Source organism: Olea europaea, chromosome 1 (assembly GCF_002742605.1).
Source record: "Olea europaea var. sylvestris chromosome 1, O_europaea_v1, whole genome shotgun sequence".
NCBI lineage: Eukaryota > Viridiplantae > Streptophyta > Magnoliopsida > Lamiales > Oleaceae > Olea > Olea europaea.
Window position 1 is genome coordinate 3,388,934 of NC_036237.1, and position 18,960 is coordinate 3,407,893.

Consider the following 18,960-nt stretch of genomic DNA (forward strand, 5'->3'; position numbering starts at 1 on the left):
CTGCTAAACATAAGGATAAGCTTGAGCTATTGAGTGTGAAGTTGGCGCAAGCACTGACACTTCCGTCACTCAATATTTCTGTTGATTTTAAAGCGACGTTGAAGGTTGTCCACTCTGACATCCCCTCCTTGCTGGCCAAAAAGTTGAACTGAAGGCGAGGAGTACTCAATATCTTCGTGCTACATCTGAAAGAGAGTCTTTGCTTCTAGAGATTAACAAAGCCGAGGACGAATTGAAAGAAATCTCTTCCGAAATTATGATCGAAGACTCTCTGATGACAAGTTTGGCTGCAGAGATGAAGGTGCTTTAAGCAAGGATGGACGACTGTAAGGCGAGAATGGCTGCTAAAAAGCGTAATGCTTCCCAAGGAATTGAGCGAACCAAGTCTTTAGTCGAGCAGTACAAAAAGCTGGAGGTTGATGACGATTTTGTAGTTGAATTAAACGTCGCTTCTTCTCAGCAAAGCGAAGATTGGAGAAGACTCAGGGAAAGAATTCGTTCAGTTTGGGGTGAATTGTAATTAAGACATCTAATGCCTTTTTTGTTACTTTGTACTAATTGTCATTGCTAATTTTGAATGCAACAGCAGTTGTTGTCGTTAATGAATGACTAAATTGTCTACTTGCGTATTAATTGACATTATCCTTAATCGTCAAACTCCCAAGTATTTAATTGCTTTACGGTAAAATTTATGTATATTCTTCCTTGGTATTTCCGTCTCTTTTCCCAAGATTTTGGGCCATTTGGTGTCAGTTATTAGGCACGAATGCAGCCGTTCACATTCTGTCTTTCCATCTTCACGCTTTTATAAATGTGTGTTTATTTTGCACTCATCATTTTCATTTCCATTCTTTTCTTCAAAAACTAATTTGCTGCCATCGTTTGGCACCCCAATAATTGATCCAAAATTTTCGTCTTCCATAGAAATGATCATTTGATCCTCCCATTTTGCTACCTGTTTTGATGTCACCTTTAGTATGGGAGATATAGGAAGTATTTTTTTGCCAACAAAGTTCTTCCCATTGTCTCAATGATGGGAGGCAATTTTTGAGGATGCTTTTTAAGCCATTTTGCTTGCTGAAAGTGTTTCTCAGTCTCCTTGCCCATTATTGCAGCAATGCGATTAGGCAGGTGATTTGATGGTACTTTTCTTCCTTTTTGCTTGTTGAGAGTGCTTCTCAGCCTCTCTGCATGCCCTTGCAGCAGCGCGATCAGGATGACAATCAAGACCGGTTCACCCTCTTGCTTGGCGATTGACCGAGGAATTAGTTTGCTCTCAATTGTAACTTATAGAGCATTTAATATTTTGTATCTCACAATTTGTAATGTATATTTGATAATAAAGGAATTTATTTTGAACGTATTTCGTTCTGGCCTTTTTTATATACGATCGTTCAACACGATTTGATTACGCTTTTATTTGTTCACTTTCCCATAAGGAAGGAACATATTTTTTTAAATATTTATCATTAATGAACCTCATGTGCTTGGTGCCATCTAAATCTTCCAAATAATAGGCTCCACGAGGTAACACACTATTTACTTTATATGGCCCTTCCCAATTGGGCAACCACTTGCCATATTTTGGATCTTTGCTATTCAAAGGGAGTATTGTTTTCCAAACCAATTCGCCCAGACTAAATGACTTGGCTATAACTTTTCTATTATAAAACTTAGTCATCCTTTGTTTTTGAACTTGCAATCTATCTAGGATGTCCAACTTTAATTCGTCCAACTCCAATAAGTTTTAAACTAGTGATTCGATATACTCATCATCACTTAACTTATATTGCAAACACACTCTGATTGATTGCATGTTGATTTCCATAAGCAAAATGGCGTTCTGTCCATAAGTAAGTTGGAAAGGAATAATTTTGGTACTTGACCGAGGTGACGTCCTATAAGCCCATAAGACCTTATTTAGACATTCGTGCCAATTTCTGGCATTTTCATTTATCATTTTCCTTATAATATTTTTTAGAATTTTATTAGAAGATTCTGCTTGTCTGTTGGATTGAGCGTAATACGGTGTGGAGTTCATTACTTTAACTACAAACTCGCTCAAGAATTTATTCACTTGATCTCCATTTAAAGAAATTCCGTGATCTACCATCAAAATTTGTGGAATCCCAAATCTATAAATAATATGATCGCGGATAAATTTTATGACACTCTTTTGGGTGATTTCTTTTAAAGGTATCGCTTCTACCCACTTAGTGAAAAAATCAGTTGCAACTATAATAAATGTATGTTGCTTGGACGACGGGGGATAAATCTTCCCTATTAGGTCTATCGACCAACCCTTGAATGGCCAAAATTTGATAATAAGTGCCATCTTTTTTGTTGGCGCCCTTTGTATTGGACCATGCTTTTGGCATGCTAGACAATTCTTTGCATATTGAACACATGATTCTCCCATCTTGGGTCAAAAATATCCATTCCTAATAATTAACCACTTCATCCTTTGGCCAGCTTGATGAGCTCCACATATGCCTTCGTGCACCTCAGCCATGATTGTCCCGGCTTCTTGCAAACTTACACATTTTAGCAGTATACCATCAGAGCATTTCTTAAACAACTCTTCATCTATCAGTGTATAGTTTAGCAAACGCAACTTCATTTTTCTACTATCTCCTTTATTAGGTTCTTTAAGGAACCTTTTAATCTCTACCCTCCAATCTATTGCATCTCCATCTTGTATGCAATGAATTTTAATCCTTCTCGCCTTTCTTTGGACTACAGGTAATATTACTTTATATTCATAAGTAGATTTCCAATTTAAAACCTTTAAATACCCTGAGACCATCTGGCCAACTCATTTGCTACGTCATTATATATCCTATTAACACATTGAAACTCTACTTGGTCGAATTCTTCCAACAACTCTTGGGCGATTTTATATTGATTTATAATAGAATCACTTTGGCACTTAAAATCACCAATCAATTGGTGAATTACCAATTGAGAATCGCCTCTAACGATCACATTCTTTACTTCCATATCTATCATTAATTCTAGGCCCACGATTAAGGCTTCATATTCGGCTTGATTGTTGGCGCACATCATATCCAAAGTGAATGCGAACTTGTAACAAATCCCTAAATGATTTATCAATGCTACTCCTACTCCTGAACCTTTAGATATTTTTAACCCATCGAAATACAAAACCCAAGGTTTTAATTCGAATGAATTGATTTCTAACTCAATTTCTTCAGGCATGTCAAGGTATGGATGATCGGCCAGAAAGTTAGCCAAAGCCTGATTTTTGATTGCTTTTTGGGGTATGTATTGTATTTCAAATTCTGATAATGCTAACATCCAAATGCCTATCCGTTGGTGTAAAATAGGGCGAGAGAACATATATTTAACCAAATTTACTCTAGAAATCAAATAAACGGTTACGGACCGTAAAGAAATCCTTAATTTCGTACACGTGAAATACAATGTAAGAGATAATTTTTCAATGGCAGAGTAATTACATTCACATTTTGTTAACCGTCTACTCAAGTAGTAAATCGTCATTTCTTCACCAAATTGATCTTCTTGCGCGACCATTCCATCTATTGATTCTTGTTCAGTCGATATATATACTTTCATTGGCCGTCCTTGGATTGGTGAGACTAACACTGGTAGACTTGATAAATATGTCTTTAGGCTTTCAAAAGCCTTTTGATGCTCTTCTTTCCAGACCAATTCGTCATAATTTTTCAACTTTAAAAGTGGCGAAAAAGTTTTAGTTCGCCCTGCACAGTTAAAAATAAAGCGTCTTAAAAAATTTACTTGGCCTAAAAACCTTTGCAATTCTTTTTTATTGCTAGATGATTTGACCTCTAAAATAGCCTTCGTTTTATTTTTATCAAGTTCAATTACCCTTTTATGTACTAAGAAACCAAGGAAGTTTCCTGCATTAACGCCAAATGCACATTTCAAGGGATTCAATTTTAGTTTATATTGCCTCATTCGCTCAAATGAACATCTCAATTGTTCAAAATGGTCCTCTTCTTTAATGGATTTGACCACTATATCATCTACATACATCTCAACAAACTTGCCTATCATATCATGAAAAATCAGGTTCATTGCCCTTTGATAAGTTGCTCCTGTATTTTTTAGGCCGAAGGGCATAACTACTCATTCAAAACATCCTAGAGATCCAGGGCACCTAAAGGCAGTTTTGTGTATATCTTTCTCAGTTATATAAATTTGATTGTATTTTGAATACCCATCCATGAAGGAATATATTACGTGTCCGGCAATCGAGTCTACTAAAGAATCTACTGTAGGCATTTGATATTTATTTTTGGGTGTGGCTATGTTTAAATTCATAAAGTCTATGCACACCCTTAATTTACCATTCTTTTTTAGCACTAGCACGATATTGAACAACCATTCGACATATCTGGCTGTTCTAATAAAGCCTGCTTTTAATAATCGCTCTATTTCTTTCTTAATCTCAGAGAGTACATTAGTAACAAAACGCCTAGGAGGTTGTTTATGAGGTTTAAAATTTGGCTTGGTTGGTAATCTATGTTCCACCAAACCTCTATTTAAACCAAGCATATGTTCATATTCTCAAATAAAACAATCCTTATATTCCTTTAATAAAACAAATAATTTATCACTAACCTCTTGATAGAGCATTTAGCTAACGAATATTGAGCGATCTTCTCCTTCATTGCCAATATTCACTTTAATCAGAGGGTCCTGTACTTGAACGTATCCAGGCTTGGTGATCCTCATTACTTCATCGTCCAATTCCCTTATAGACACTTCTTCTTTTAAACAATCCACTTTGTTGACTTCTCGACCAATATTTTGTTCCAACTCGAACACTGCCAATTTGTCTCTCAATGCTTCCAAGGTTGCTTCTTCTTTCGTCTTATCCTTACATTCTTTATTGAACGCCATTAATTTGACTTTGAAAGCCTGAACATCGGCCATTTGCCTTTGTTGCTTACAACTCATTTAAAACTCCTTGATTACTCTTTTGCCAATTATTGGCTCTTCTAGGGCCACTATTTTTGGCCTCATTTGACTGAACATTTCAGTGAGTGCATCTACTGAAAATGGCTCTTCACTCTATGCAACAATTTGAGTTTCTTCTCCATCTTGGACTACTCTGATAGGTTCATAATTTCCTTTGTACGTGAACCTTTCCATTGAGTTTGCTTCTACAACAAAAGGCCTATGATCGACCTGCACCACTTCTGCTTCACCCTTTTCATTCCAAAAAATCAGGCATTGATGGAGCGATGAGGGTATACAGCAACTTCTGTGTATCCAATCTTTTCCTAATAACACATTGTAACTAGTAGGACCATCTATTACAAAGAAGACTATGGTCCTAGTAGTTGTCCCTATAGTTATGTCCAATGACATAACCCCTTTAGCCGAAATTGCTCCTCCATTGAAACTTGTAAGGATGACTTCTGTTGGAATCATATCACTTTCTGTCTTTGCAAATTTTCCCATCATCCTAGATGGAATGGTGTTTATAGCTGCTCCATTAACAATAAGTACTTTTGCCGCATGTATGCCGTTAACTAAAGTTTCAACGTACAATGGCTTCAAGTGTTTAGTTAACTTCATGGCTGGTCTCTTAAAAATAACCTATTCGGCAGCATCTATTTTCACTTTCTGTTTGTCCTCTGTTGAGTTATCCTTTTGTGATAAGTCAACGTGCAATATATCGCACTGAACTTCTGTTTCCTGAATTTCCTTTTTACTATTTTCTAATGCTTCTTCTTCGGTACCCAAACTGTGGGAGGAGGCATTATTTTTGGAGGTGATCCATACTTTTAAGAGCGAGGAACTCTCTCTTTTCTTTTGGGCGTCCCGTACAGCATGTAATAACCGAAAGAACGCCTAGAGGTTCTCCCAACAAGTCCACTTTACGAACTCCCTATCGATGTAGTTGCTTCAACAGAGGATTGTACGATACTCCTCTCTTTCTTCTTTCTGCTTCCAGATCAATTTCTTCTTCGATGTCCATCATACCATCATCCCCTTCATCATCGTAGGCCCCTCTAGAAGTTTGGCATTCTTCACATTCCAGCACACATGCTTCTTTTTCATTATCCTCCATTTCTTCTTCTTTTTTCTCTTTGTTCTTGAACTCAATGGCTAGTAAGTAATTATTAGCCATGACAGGAGGTAACGTACCGAACTAAATAGTAAGGAGTTGATCTGTATCTTCTCCATCTCCTTTGTCTCGTTCAAACTTTGATCTCCCAAAAGAAGTTTCTGGCAATTCTTCCATTGATTCATTGTACCAGTCTCTTCATTGTCTTTGAGAACATTTTAATTGGCTACTTCGAGTAGTTTGGGCGCTTTAGGACGTGGCATTTCCTGTTGTTGCCTCATCATTCGTCCATAATTTCGTTGAAAACGCTTTTGTTGGGTTCTAGTCATCTCGTTGAAGGGTATCACCCTTCCTGCGTTATACTGGAACGAATGCCATACATTTGGTTGGCGAGATTGTGGCCTGAATGTTCTCCCATTATTTACTGGCCTGAACTACCTCTTAAAAGGCGGTCTCCTATAGAATGATGCACCTCGCCCTTTACCAGGCTGAGCGTTTGAAAAAAAATTAAGGCGATGGTGATGCTGCCATATCCCTGGTTTCTTTGTATTTGCATTCACTTCTCTTTTGCATCTTTCATACAAGACGTCTTCATCCTTTTTGGGCTCCTTACCTTTGATACATTCAAAGACACTGGGATGTGACCCAAGGTCCTCTTCCCTATCATCTATAACCAACTTGAATTTTGTCAACTTGTTTTTGAAACCAGTCGTCACCATGTTCATCCCAAGTGGCTGTGGAAAAGGGTTTTCATCCACTGCCATTTTCTTCTTGTCTTTGAACGTAATTCGTCCTGATTCAATGGCATCCTGTAACACATGGCAAAAAACCAAACAGTTGTTAGTCAAATGTGACCATGCATTATGGCACTTAAAATATTTTTTACCCTTAACTTGTTCAGGGCTTGGCAATTTATGTTTATCGCTCAGTTTTATCTGTTTATCCTTATATAGTTTATCAAATATAAGGTCAGCTTTGGTTACATCGAACGAGAACGTTCTAACCTTTTTGTTTTCATCTTTTATAGGCTTATCCTTACCCGACGGTTTAGGTTTAGCCATTATAGGACAAGTATACGTATCTCCTTTAATCAATTCGGTCAAACACATTTTGGCTTGATCATAATATTCGTCATTAATGGCATGAACATCAAAATTTGGGTCTCTATAATAAGCCCCCTTGCTAGAATTTTTCATTTGCTCTCTTCTCTTATTAATTATTCATACCTAATCATGTCTGCGCTCAATTGAAAAGGATCAGGAAATTCCTCGTCTTGAAATTTCTTTTTCAAATCAAAGTCAAGACAATTTTGAGCGATTTTGACAAACTCTTTTTCGGGCAAAGGTACAAAACATTTACTTCTTGCTGTCTTGAACCTTTGAAAGAAACCTTTTGCCCATTCGTTTGGTATTCGACGCAGACTCGCCAAATCGGTTAAAGTAACTTCAGACTCAGTCTTATATAACTGAGCATGGAACAATTGTTCCAATTATTGCCATGTTTAAACAGAGTTTGCTGGCAAATTGATGAACCAGGAGAAAACTACTCCCATTAATGAATTAAGGAACAGCCTCATTTTATGGTAGTCTGTTACCTCACCACTTTACAGTGTGAATCGCCCTATGTGTTTTAGAGTAGACACCTCTCCTAAACCGATAAATAGTAAGAATTCTGGCACTTTATACCCTCTAGGCCATGGATATGCTTGGTCTACCCAATCAGGATATGGCTTTGTGTAAGTCGGCCTAATGACAGGACGTACTCCAAAAGCCATCTGATCCTGTACTATTTCCATAATTTGATTCCTCAACATGACGTTGGGGTTATATGGAATTTCTACAGGTTAGTTGATCGGTTGATTTGCTTGAGGCCTGATATTTGGTCCTTGGTTGGCAACAAAGTTGTCTTGATTTGGGTCATTATTACCATTAGCCTGAATATTTATTCCATCATTAACAGGTGGGGCATTCTGTCCATTATTTAGGATATTATCTCTTATATTTAGGTTACCCCCAAGTTAGCTGTACCATTACCACTATTCTGATTTGACATTACATCATCCCCTGGTTCGAAGTAGAGGGACGAAAAGACGGTTCTATCCCTTAATTTGGACTTAGGAATGGGGGATTATGTCCCACAATTGTCCTAACTTGGAAGTGATTTGCAAGAGGCACAACTAGCTGACAAATTTGGCCTACTAACTTATTCATTATTTCATTCAAAGTATTCAATTGTTTGGCCATGTTGTCATAATGTGCATTCTTATTCTGGGTAAATCTTTCCATATTATGAATATTTCGTAGATTTACCTGTTCAACGACATTTTGTGTGAGTTCTCCAAGTAATGCACGCATGATTCGAGGACTCAACTCTGTCATTGGTTCGTAACGACTGTGACTACTTTGACTCTGTCCCTCTGTTCGTGGGGAGCTATGCTGCTCATCTATCACTCGATCACAGATTGGACTCCTTCCTAACTTGCTGCTTCCTTATCAGATTTGTGAGACATATTCTTTCACCTTTTGTATCTTCAACACCAAATACCAAGGTCCCACCGGGCGTGCCAAATTGTTTCGCGCGGGTAGTCGCTAACAATTAAAAAAAAAAGATCAGACGATTGTGTAAGGAACAAACCTCTTAAGATAAAGTCCCAAAAAGGGGTATTTTATTGGTGATGATTTACAATTGGAACTAAACAAAATGTCTCCAAGGGGCGCAAGCACACGAGTACTGAAAGAAATGTTTAAGTTTAAACTAAAAAATTGAAATTACATATTCTCTGTTTGAGAGTGTTTTATTCGGGGTCCTTTCTCTCTATGTCTTCTCTTCCTTTTATATTTTCTTGATGATTTCTTTATGACAAACCGCTTGGAAACTGTTTGATTGCTTTATATCTACCCACTTTCTTTATGGTGGCTTACTTGTCGAGGAACTGCCGTCTCTAACTGCTGCCACAACTCTTTGTCATTCAACCGCCTTCAACTGGGTTCCTTGAATCATGGAATGTGATAAAATTACTCAATAACTGCTTCAATAACTGTATTTCTGGATAACCATAACATTTTATGTTTGCTAAGATCCTGGACGATTCGAAGGTATGGGTGAAAACAGGGTCATCGCTCTAGACGACTGTAAGGCACTCCATTCGCTCAGATTTTGGACGTCTTGCAAGCTTGGACGATGATGTTACTGTGTTCGTGAGCTTCCACTGCATTCATTAATAACCCTGTCTGGGCCTTTATCCTGAATTGTCCAATTGGGCTTCATTCTTTAGGCTATTTGATTTGGGAATTCCTCAATTGGGCTTTATTCCTTGGGTTATTTGATTTGGACTGCATTTTTAGTGTGTCAACACGTTGTTAGAAAAATAATGAACAGGCCATCCACCCCCACCCCCCTCACATAGCTTGTGAGGGGCCTCTACAGGCCTGTACATTAGGCATTTTTAAAGAATAATTGTTCTCTTTTCTATTTCAAGCCTATTTCTATTTTCGAGATTTATGAAAATAGTGAAAATGCGCTCTCTTTCCGTTTTTAAAAACGAAATTTCAAAAAAAGAAAGTTGTAAAGAAAATGCAAACAACATTTTGAAATGTTGAAAACACGCAAAACAGGAGAGAGAAACCATTGAGCCGTCTCCTCGTCTCCCTTCTCTCTTACGTCCCCTTATCTCTTCCTTCAACTCTCCTCTTCCTTTCTTCTTGATTCGGCTACAGCGTGGTTAGGCGACGAAGGTGATGCGTCGTATGGAGAGGTGACGCTACTGTGAACGCAATGTCGCGATCCATTCGTTTACGCCTGTCTCCATCTCCTCTCTCTTCAACGCCTACTGCGGTTTGGGGAAGGCAAAGTTCACTGTTGATTTTGGTTGATTTGGTGGTGGTATGTTTGATTGTGGTGATGGTGATATTGATTTTGGTTGATTTTCGTTTTTGCGTTTCATTCCTTACTTTTTTTGTGCATTTCTCCCCTTTGGCAGTGGTTGATGGTGGTGGCAGTGACGATGACAATGGTTGATTTTGGTGGTGTTAGTGTTGATTTTGTTTGATGGTTTTTGGTGGTAGTGTTAATTATGGCAGTGGTTGTTAGTGGTAATGGCGATGGTGATTTTTGACAATGACTGTGGTGGTTGCGTTGATTTTGGTTGGCAGTTGTGATCGATGGTGGCGTTGTTAAAAATTGTTAACAATGGTGATTTTCGGCAATTGTTAAAAATTATTCTCAAAATTTCAAAGCAAATGCGTTTTTCATTTTTGTGTTTTGAAAAATAGTTTTGCAGAATTACAAAAATAACGTATTTTTAATAATTTCAAAACATGTACTTAAAGCACAAAATTTAAAATAAATTCAAAACTCAAAATTATGAAATTGAAATACAAAGGGAACGACCCAATATTTGGGAGACGTGTCACTGTAAATTGTGTTAGCCGTGTTGTAAATAGTAAATTGCTTAACACTAAATGCGATCTCTTCTCAAAATCATCGAATATCGCATTTCTTGTAGATGAAAGAGCCGCCCGTTTTCCCGTACTATTTAACTATAAACTAGAAGCTCCACTGAGAAACCGTAGAACAAGAACGAAAGTGGGGAAAATGCTAACCCTTTTATTATCGTCCTTCTTCCTTTCTTCTTTCATCGGATTTTCCTACCTGTTTCTTAAAGCCGATGGTATGTCAATTTTTTCGCTTAATTATGTCAGAATTTATTGAATCGTAAATTTTACAACTTCCCAATTTCGAGCTTACAGCTGTTTGAACTTTGAATTCATTAGGGGATTTCACGTTATTGTCCAAGAAAGACGTAAAGCGCGAAGAAATTGAGGATAAGGTTTGTAAAAAAATTTCATTCAGCATACACACTACATATGTATATTTTTATTTCTACTAAAAATACAGTTTTTTTAGATAATGTTTTGTTTATGTTCCTGAATGGATATATAGGTAATTTGGATTACCGGGGCAAGCCGAGGGATTGGTACGTGGTTTAAGTTAATGGCAGTTTTTAAAACTTAATTCAGTAATTACTATGAATGAATTGTTCGAATTGTTATTATTATTATTACATAAGTTGTGATATTAGTATCTTTTGATTCTTTTTGTCAACTTTTTTGATATGTTACTGTTATACCTGATATTGAAAGTGTAACTTAACTTGTCATTAAAGTTTATCTGGGTCATAAAGTTTATCTGGGTCAAACTTTACCCTCCATTGATAAAATGCAGAAGATTACGTCTTTGGACTTAATCCAGAGAAGAATATTGATCATAATTCAGCATAGTGGTATTATGTTTCTTCAGTGACTTCTTGGCAATTATTATTCTCACTTTCAAAGTTAGTTAGCTAAACGCGTATCTTAAACCTATTTCGACATCCCATTTATTGATTTTGTGGAAATGTTGGTCAGAGTCAGAATGATGAAAATATTTTTTTCCCCGGATTTCATGGGTTAGAATGATTGCATTATTACTCAAATTTCCACTCTTTGAGCATTTACCCTATTGAGTATTTTGAGAAATCTTATTTGCTACCTTTTTAAATTGTTTCTCATCATGTTTCAAATAATTTTAATCTTCACGTATGGATGATCAGGGGAAGTGCTTGCTAAACAACTTGCAAATCTAGGAGCAAAGCTTATTATCTCAGCCCGAAATGAAGCTGACCTACAGCGCGTCAAGAATCAGCTCACTGGTTTGTCATTCTGGCTACCAATTTAAAAGGCCTATTGATGCATCACAGAGAATTTGTGGATGTTCATTTTTTGTTTCCTTACATTGATTACCCTGTGCTAAGCCAGGAAAGCATGCTCCACATGACGTGATGATTTTACCTCTGGACGTGACTTTGGGGGAAGATTATCTTAGAGAGGCTGTAGAGAAAGCAGAATCCTTTTTTGGGGGTTCGGGTGTGGATTATATGTTCCACAATGCAGCCTTTGAGCGTCCTGTAAGTAATTGAATATTGTGTAAATGACAATTAGATGACGTATCAGTAAATTTGAACACACAAGAGTTTAGCTACAACTTGGTAGATGGCATTCCAGTTGAAGAATGGGGTGATGACCTGCACGTTGCAATGAAGGGATAAAACTCTGAAATACCAAAAGATAGAAATGTTGACCATGCCCAAGTTTTTCAAAGCAATGAAGTCTATTGGATTGCAACAATTATAAGAACTGAGTTGCAAGTGGGAGGAATAATCACGAATGACCTTGGCAAACCTTTATTTACACTTCAATCTTTTATGCTTTGGATGGAGAAAAGGGGTGGCTGTACCGTGGGGGGTGGAAAAGCATAAGATAAGATTACTACCAGAGAATGTTCCTTTTGAGAGGATCAAACGCAGAACAAAGAAGGGATCTATGACTTACTAGTTACTTTATCCTTTTTCTCTCTTAGGCAGAATATGCAGATTTTTATACCTGCTGATTTCACCTCTTTTTCTATGGAATCTATTGGAGGTTTTTTTATTTTTTATTTTTAATTATATAGATGTTTATTAAGCAGGTAAGATGAATCTGTTTTGCAGAAAACAACAGCTCTAGATGTGACAGAGGACAGCCTCAAGGTATCGTAGAAGGGTAGAAGTGTTGTTAATGCTGATTATACCTGTTTCCATGTATCTTGACTTAATCAAAACTCTTTAGTTCATGTTTGTTGGTTAGTTCCGGTTACGACCTAGAGCATTGATGTTATAAGTATGAACTTGATCACGGTATTTTGCAAAGATTCAAAATTAACAAGCACATAGATCATGCTAATAGATTTAATAAAATCATTTATAGTTAAAAAAATTTATACCGGCATTAATTCATATGGTGTCAGACTAATTGATTTTATATTAAGTGAAAGTTTATTGTACCTTATGTCTCCTTCTTTTATCTGTTATGAAATCGGGGACAATTATGTGTGTGCATGCAGTTCCCCATTTTTTATTTATTTTTTTGGGCTTTTTGGCTTTTCGGGATGGGGTGAGCTAAAAATTGAATTCTAGCAAACCTCGGGGTAGTTACTCCTGCAAAATCTTTAGTATTTTGCTTCTCAAAACATGGGATGGAGAGGAAGACTTGGATTTTTAGTTAATAGATATTTTAATTAAAGAAGACTCTCTGCATTTTAAATATATAGATAGATTAATCTAGTAAAATACTTACATTACAGTCACAGTTCACTCTACTTTGCTCCATCATAGACTGGACAGAAATTCTTCCCTTCCAACAGATCAGAATTTATTAGTTTTTATTTCACTCTTTACATTTGATACTTGTAAGTTTTACCGTGTACACCTTTTTGACTATTTTACTTCCTTAATAGGCTACATTTGATGTAAATGTTATGGGGCCAATATCTCTTACGCGACTCCTGGCACCTTGCATGCTGAAGCGGGGGAGAGGACATTTTGTTGTGGTATGTCATGTTAATGAGTTCATTTATCAACTGTTTTTTCAAATGTATATGATAGGAGTGATCTAATGTGTGTGGATCTGGGGAAGGTGGTACCTTCTAGTTGATCTCTGCGAATTGTTGCCTACTTTCATACCAAATGTTTAAGAATTTTCTTCCGATCAAATCCAATTTCAAGAATTTTAGTAATATGTGACTGGAATTGTATGGCTAGACATGCAAATGGACCAGAATAATCTCTATCTTTGCAATATCATCTGGTTATGACCCAGATTGTTGAACTTCTTCAATCACTTTTTCCAAGTGCAGTGGTTGAGTTTTAATGACTAACTAGACATCAACTATTTTGACCAAGTTTATATTAGTGTAGAATTTCTTTCTACCTTTTCCATTTTTTCATTTGCATGCTATCTATATGCAGATGAGCAGTGCTGCAGGAAAAGCACCTGCACCAGGTCAAGCTGTCTACTCTGCTTCCAAATTTGCTGTAAATGGGTACTTTCATACGTTGCGATCTGAGGTATGCCATCACATAAATTCGTAATGAAATAAAAAAATTGATATACTAAGCATGTAATGCAGATTTTATTGCCTATTTCTTCATCCTGTTATACACTACAAACCAATATATTCTAGGCATACGGTGTCTTGCCCAAATATATGTCCAAGATTGTTGCTGTTGGACCCACGCATCATTCATTATAAGTTTATGTTCAACATTGTGCATTAAGCCACAGGGGCAGCAAATGAAGTGTTTTCTCTATTTATTTTTAAATTTTATTAACAAAGCTGAGTAAATTGATTCTTTTAAATCATTAGGGCTAGCTACATCTATGTTCTTAAAAGATTTCAGCAGCAATTTCTCTAAGTAGCTTTGAAGGAAGAGGAAAGTCTGATTAAATAACAGAACGCGGTTGTGTTCTGTAGGGTTATTGGTTTGATGAGTTGGATGATTAATCTTTTTAAGTTACTCTCTTTTTTTTTCTATATTCATACGATCTATGGTTTTTTCAGCTTTGCCGAAAAGGAATCAAGGTGACTATTGTTTGTCCAGGGCCTGTAGCGACGTCTACCAGCTCCGGTGCAAGCATCTCAGAACAGAAGGGTTCTTCTGAGGTAAAATATGAAATCATTTTGTGTAATACTATTCAAATGAAACGTCCTTTTTTTGTTGGGTGGGGGGTGGGGTTCACATGTAACCTATTTTTTCTAGCATTTGAGTCTGCAACCTTTCAATTCAGTAGTACATGGGTCCTTAATGGATGGTTTATTTAGCTCCATTATAACTCTAAAAAATCACGTGCACTGTTTGAGGGATAAAATAGGTAAGTCATTTTTAAAATGAAAATATTAATAGAAAAGAGGAGAGAAAGTAGAGGAAAAGATAAAGGAATTAAAAAAAAAAAAAAAGAGCAGCGCACCTCCCCCAACAGGAATTAAAAAAAAAAGAAAGAAGAGAAAAAGGAAAAAAGCAGCGCATCTCCCCCAACACCACTGCCGTTGACTGCTTCTGGCTTTCACCCTCACCCCACGTCGTCCCTCGCCTTCTGGTTTTCTCGCCCAACCTCCAATTTTGATTTCATCTAAACTCTCTGTTTTGTTAATCCTTTTTTCGGAGAAACCGAGTATCTGAGGACTGAGATGTGTGTTAAAAAATTGAAATGTTGAGACCCAAATTCGACAAGCATATGTTTGAAGACCTAATTGAGATATTACATATAGGTTGGGAAGCTCTGTAATCTTTCCTTTCCTTTCCTTTCCTTTCCTTTAAATAAAAGAATACTTCGTAATACATTTTTGTTTTACATAAAAGATTTTTATAGTCTACATTGGCTCATAGTGTTCAAGTGCAAAACCAACTTTTTCCGTTGAATTTCTAATATTTCAGATTTATTTTTTTGCAAATTCACCATATATTCCACTAAATTTGAATCATATAAATGTATGTAGTATGTTAATGATGTACTAACCTCATTAATTGGTGATGCATATTAAGCCTTCATATTACTGGATTGCCTGCGAAATTGGACAAGAATTTACCAAAGAAAAATTGAAACTCAAGTTCTTTTCCTTAGCCATTGAAACTCTGCCACTTTTAGTTCACATTTTACCTACACACTCAAAAACCCTACAAGCCCTTAACACACCAAGATGCTTATAACTGACTTTTATACCTGTCTAATACTTGTAAGGCTTATTGGTCAATAGGCAGTATTTGGGCCTTACAACTGTTTTAGAGAGGTTATTGAGCTTTATGGGCTTACCAATACACTAAAAAAGAGTAGGCCTCGGAGCAAGGTAGTTAAGTACATGTTCATCCCATTATGGTTCAATATTTTAATATCATACGTATATGATGTACCCTATCATAACATGGTTGTGCTATACGTGCATCAACACTTACCAATTGGTGTACATACATGTGATGATGTGATATATCATTGGGTTAGAATTTCTTCAACCAAATCGTAAAAATAAAAAATAAAATATTCTTAGCTCTCTTCTTGACATCTCATCTATTTGTAAAACTTTTTGTAACTCCTTATGTACAAATAGAATTATTCATCATAACAGTATAATTGTCTTTAAAACAAAGTACTCTGCTCCATACGAAATGTTCCTACATTTAGTTGGAAAAAAAGGATGGCACAAAATTGATTACACTTCTCAAATAAAATATTTTCTTGTAATAGATTTCTTGTTCGCATACAATCATGAAATGACAAAGTAACATAATTAAAGTAATTACAATCTATTATTTGATTCGTTCCTTGTATGTCGCTATGGGATGTTATATTTTAACTTTTAGTCATGCCAACACAACTTAAAAGTGGAAGTGAGTGGAACCTAAAGAAGCTGTTTCTCTTTACTTCATTACTTAGTACCGCCACTGTTGTTTGCATATATATATTTGATTGCTAAATAAATATTTTTGGTGGATTTGCTTCCCCATTAAACCAGTTGCTATTTATGTGTTATGGAGAAACTATGTTGTCAAGCATGTGATTAATGAGAATATCAGCTCCTAGAGTTATCATCATTTTAAGTTTTTAACTGGAAAACCTGTGACATGGTAGAACCATTATAACATGTCTTTGCTTTCTAGAAACGCGTATCATCAGAGAGATGTGCAGAATTGACTATAATCGCTGCAAGTCATGGTCTGAAGGAAGCTTGGATATCATATCAGGTTTGTCAATTGAGATTTTTACCATCATGATACCGAATTAAAGGAATCCTGTACTATGCACGTTCCCTGTACATACTATGCTCGATCCTTGTACCTGTTGTGAACCCATCAGTTACAATGAATAACTTTTCTAAACCAGATAGACTGGCATGCAAGTTAAATGCTGAATATCTGAGAATTAGTTCACTTGTGAGCAGTGCTGAACATATTTGCCTGGAGTTGCTCATTTTATGTTCAACATACCGCTTTAGAACTTTTCATTTTATGTATATCATACTTGGAAATTCTAAGTTGCTATCCTTTTTTCCTCGTGCAGCCTGTGCTTCTTGTTATGTACTTGGTACAGTATACACCAACGGTTGGATATTGGCTAATGGATAAGGTAGGCTTACTTCCAAGGCAGTCATTCTTCTAATGTTTACTATCTATAAAATCATTCTTCTAATGTTTATTTACTATAACATGTTTGGTGACCATGCCTGTAATTTTGATGGTGCCTATATAATAAATCTTCGTTGCAAATCTTCTGGCCAGATCTGATCCTGCACTGTCTTTTTTGGATGCAAGAAAATTAAAATCTTTTCCTAAAAGAAAATAGTTTTCTATGATCATTTTGTACATAGTACTGAGCATGGCTGGACAGTATTAAGACTAAAAGAAGAGAAGTTAAACTTGCATTCACTGTACCTCGTAGTCGTGTGTGTCAAACATTCACCATGCCTCTATTCTGTCAGTAACTTCTGTATTAATTTCTTGTCTTGAATGGCTTTAGATTGGGGAAAAGCGAGTAGAAGCTGCAGCTCAGAAGGGGAACACATACTCAATGGGTTTGCTCTTTGGACAAAAGAAGGAATAATGAGGTTGATAGATGAATAAAACGAATGGAAAGCGAGCTGAATGAGAGTCCAGCCGACACTAACCACACCACATGAAGAGATTACAGGTCTCAATATTTGTTCTTTTTATCTTTATGGTGATATTTAACGTGTTTGATCATCTCTCTCACACGTTGAGTAAAACTCTTCCTCGTAAAGACAATGTCATCAAACTTATAAAAGATTGTAACAAAATTTGTGGTATGGTGGGTTATTGTGTCTCACTTTATGTTTGAGATTTCGATACATGCCATTTTCCTTTGAATATTTAGAAGGGTTTTGCTGGATAGCCGGCGCCCCCCTCCAACAGGGGGAGCCAATTAGGCGTCCTGTTTGGACGTGGCTCTATCCCTTTATCATTTTCCTATTTAGAAATGGTCACTAAGAAAGTTGTCTAACTCAATCCCAGTTTGGTAGAGATTTTTTCATAATGAATTTTTGAAACGTTATAGTTTTAGAGATAGTTTGGGTTAAAAGTAAGGGAAAATTACGGGTTATTTTGTAAAATTATTTTGCTCCTGTTTGGGCTTCATTTTAATCAAAATGCATTTTTCTTTATTATCTTTTTAATCAAACGTTTTTCAATAAACTAATATTACATATAAACATAAAGCTTTTTTTTCTTTTTAATCACATGTTTTTTAAAAAAATCATTATTTCAAAATATTTTTTCCCCCCCAAAACTCGTATAAATGGAACCCAAACAATGGCTTTATTGAAATTATAGCCTTATTTGAGCCACGTTCTTTTAAAAAAAAAAAAAATGTGATTTGAGATGTAATGTTATTAAGATTACTAGTGGGCCAAAGGTACCCAAAAAGGCATGTGAAAACAAATAATGTGATTTGAGATGTAAAGTATAAGCAGCCTCAAAAAATTGGATCACTAATGCATATCTTTGAAAATTTAGCTTTCTTATAATTTCATGGAATTTTTCAGCAGTTTAGCGTAAATAGATGAAGTGATGAGAACATTTAATCCACTGAAATTCAAATATATTGACATAAGACTTAGTTGTATTTCTATTATAAAATCCAACAACAAAGAAGTTAGAAGTGAATGTAGATTAAATATGGCGTGATGAAAATTTTGATTGCGTCAAATGTGTGTGTGTGTGTGTATATATATATATATTCTTCAATGGTGATTTGGCCCCCGTTTGTTTTTCATTTTTGCGAGAATGAGAATTAAAAATGGAGTCGTTACGGGACTTACACAAGAGATAGAAATTAAAATTTAGTAGCTTGATGTGATGGATAATGGTCATATTTTTCATTTTAATGAGAAAAGAATGGAAACCAAATAGGGGCTTAATATCAGTCCAATCACGTATTTTTTAATAAAATAATATTATAGTCAAATTCTAAACTTTTTATTTTATTTTTTACCCACATATTTTTCATCGATACATT

General features: G+C 36.0%; 1 protein-coding gene across 1 annotated transcript; it reads left to right on the forward strand.

The window, feature by feature from the left end:
* Window positions 1–10,528: 10,528 nt before the first annotated feature.
* On the forward strand, window positions 10,529–17,813 carry LOC111374752 (dehydrogenase/reductase SDR family member 7). The gene is made up of 12 exons (XM_022997514.1): window positions 10,529–10,751; window positions 10,855–10,910; window positions 11,024–11,057; window positions 11,673–11,771; window positions 11,878–12,026; window positions 12,609–12,647; window positions 13,394–13,486; window positions 13,905–14,003; window positions 14,498–14,599; window positions 16,590–16,673; window positions 16,990–17,055; window positions 17,446–17,813. The coding sequence occupies exons 1-12, from the start codon at window positions 10,676–10,678 to the stop codon at window positions 17,527–17,529; spliced, it is 981 nt and encodes a 326-aa protein (XP_022853282.1). The 5' UTR covers window positions 10,529–10,675; the 3' UTR covers window positions 17,530–17,813.
* The last annotated feature ends 1,147 nt before the right edge of the window (window positions 17,814–18,960 follow it).

What these genes read in the sequence shown, in the direction of transcription:
- LOC111374752 (XM_022997514.1), top strand. Translation starts at nt 10,676, where the DNA reads ATGCTAACCCTTTTATTATCGTCCTTCTTCCTTTCTTCTTTCATCGGA. An exon ending in ATGCAGCCTTTGAGCGTCCT is followed by an intron (nt 12,027 to 12,608) that starts GTAAGTAATTGA and finishes TCTGTTTTGCAG; the next exon opens with AAAACAACAGCTCTAGATGT. An exon ending in TTCATACGTTGCGATCTGAG is followed by an intron (nt 14,004 to 14,497) that starts GTATGCCATCAC and finishes TGGTTTTTTCAG; the next exon opens with CTTTGCCGAAAAGGAATCAA.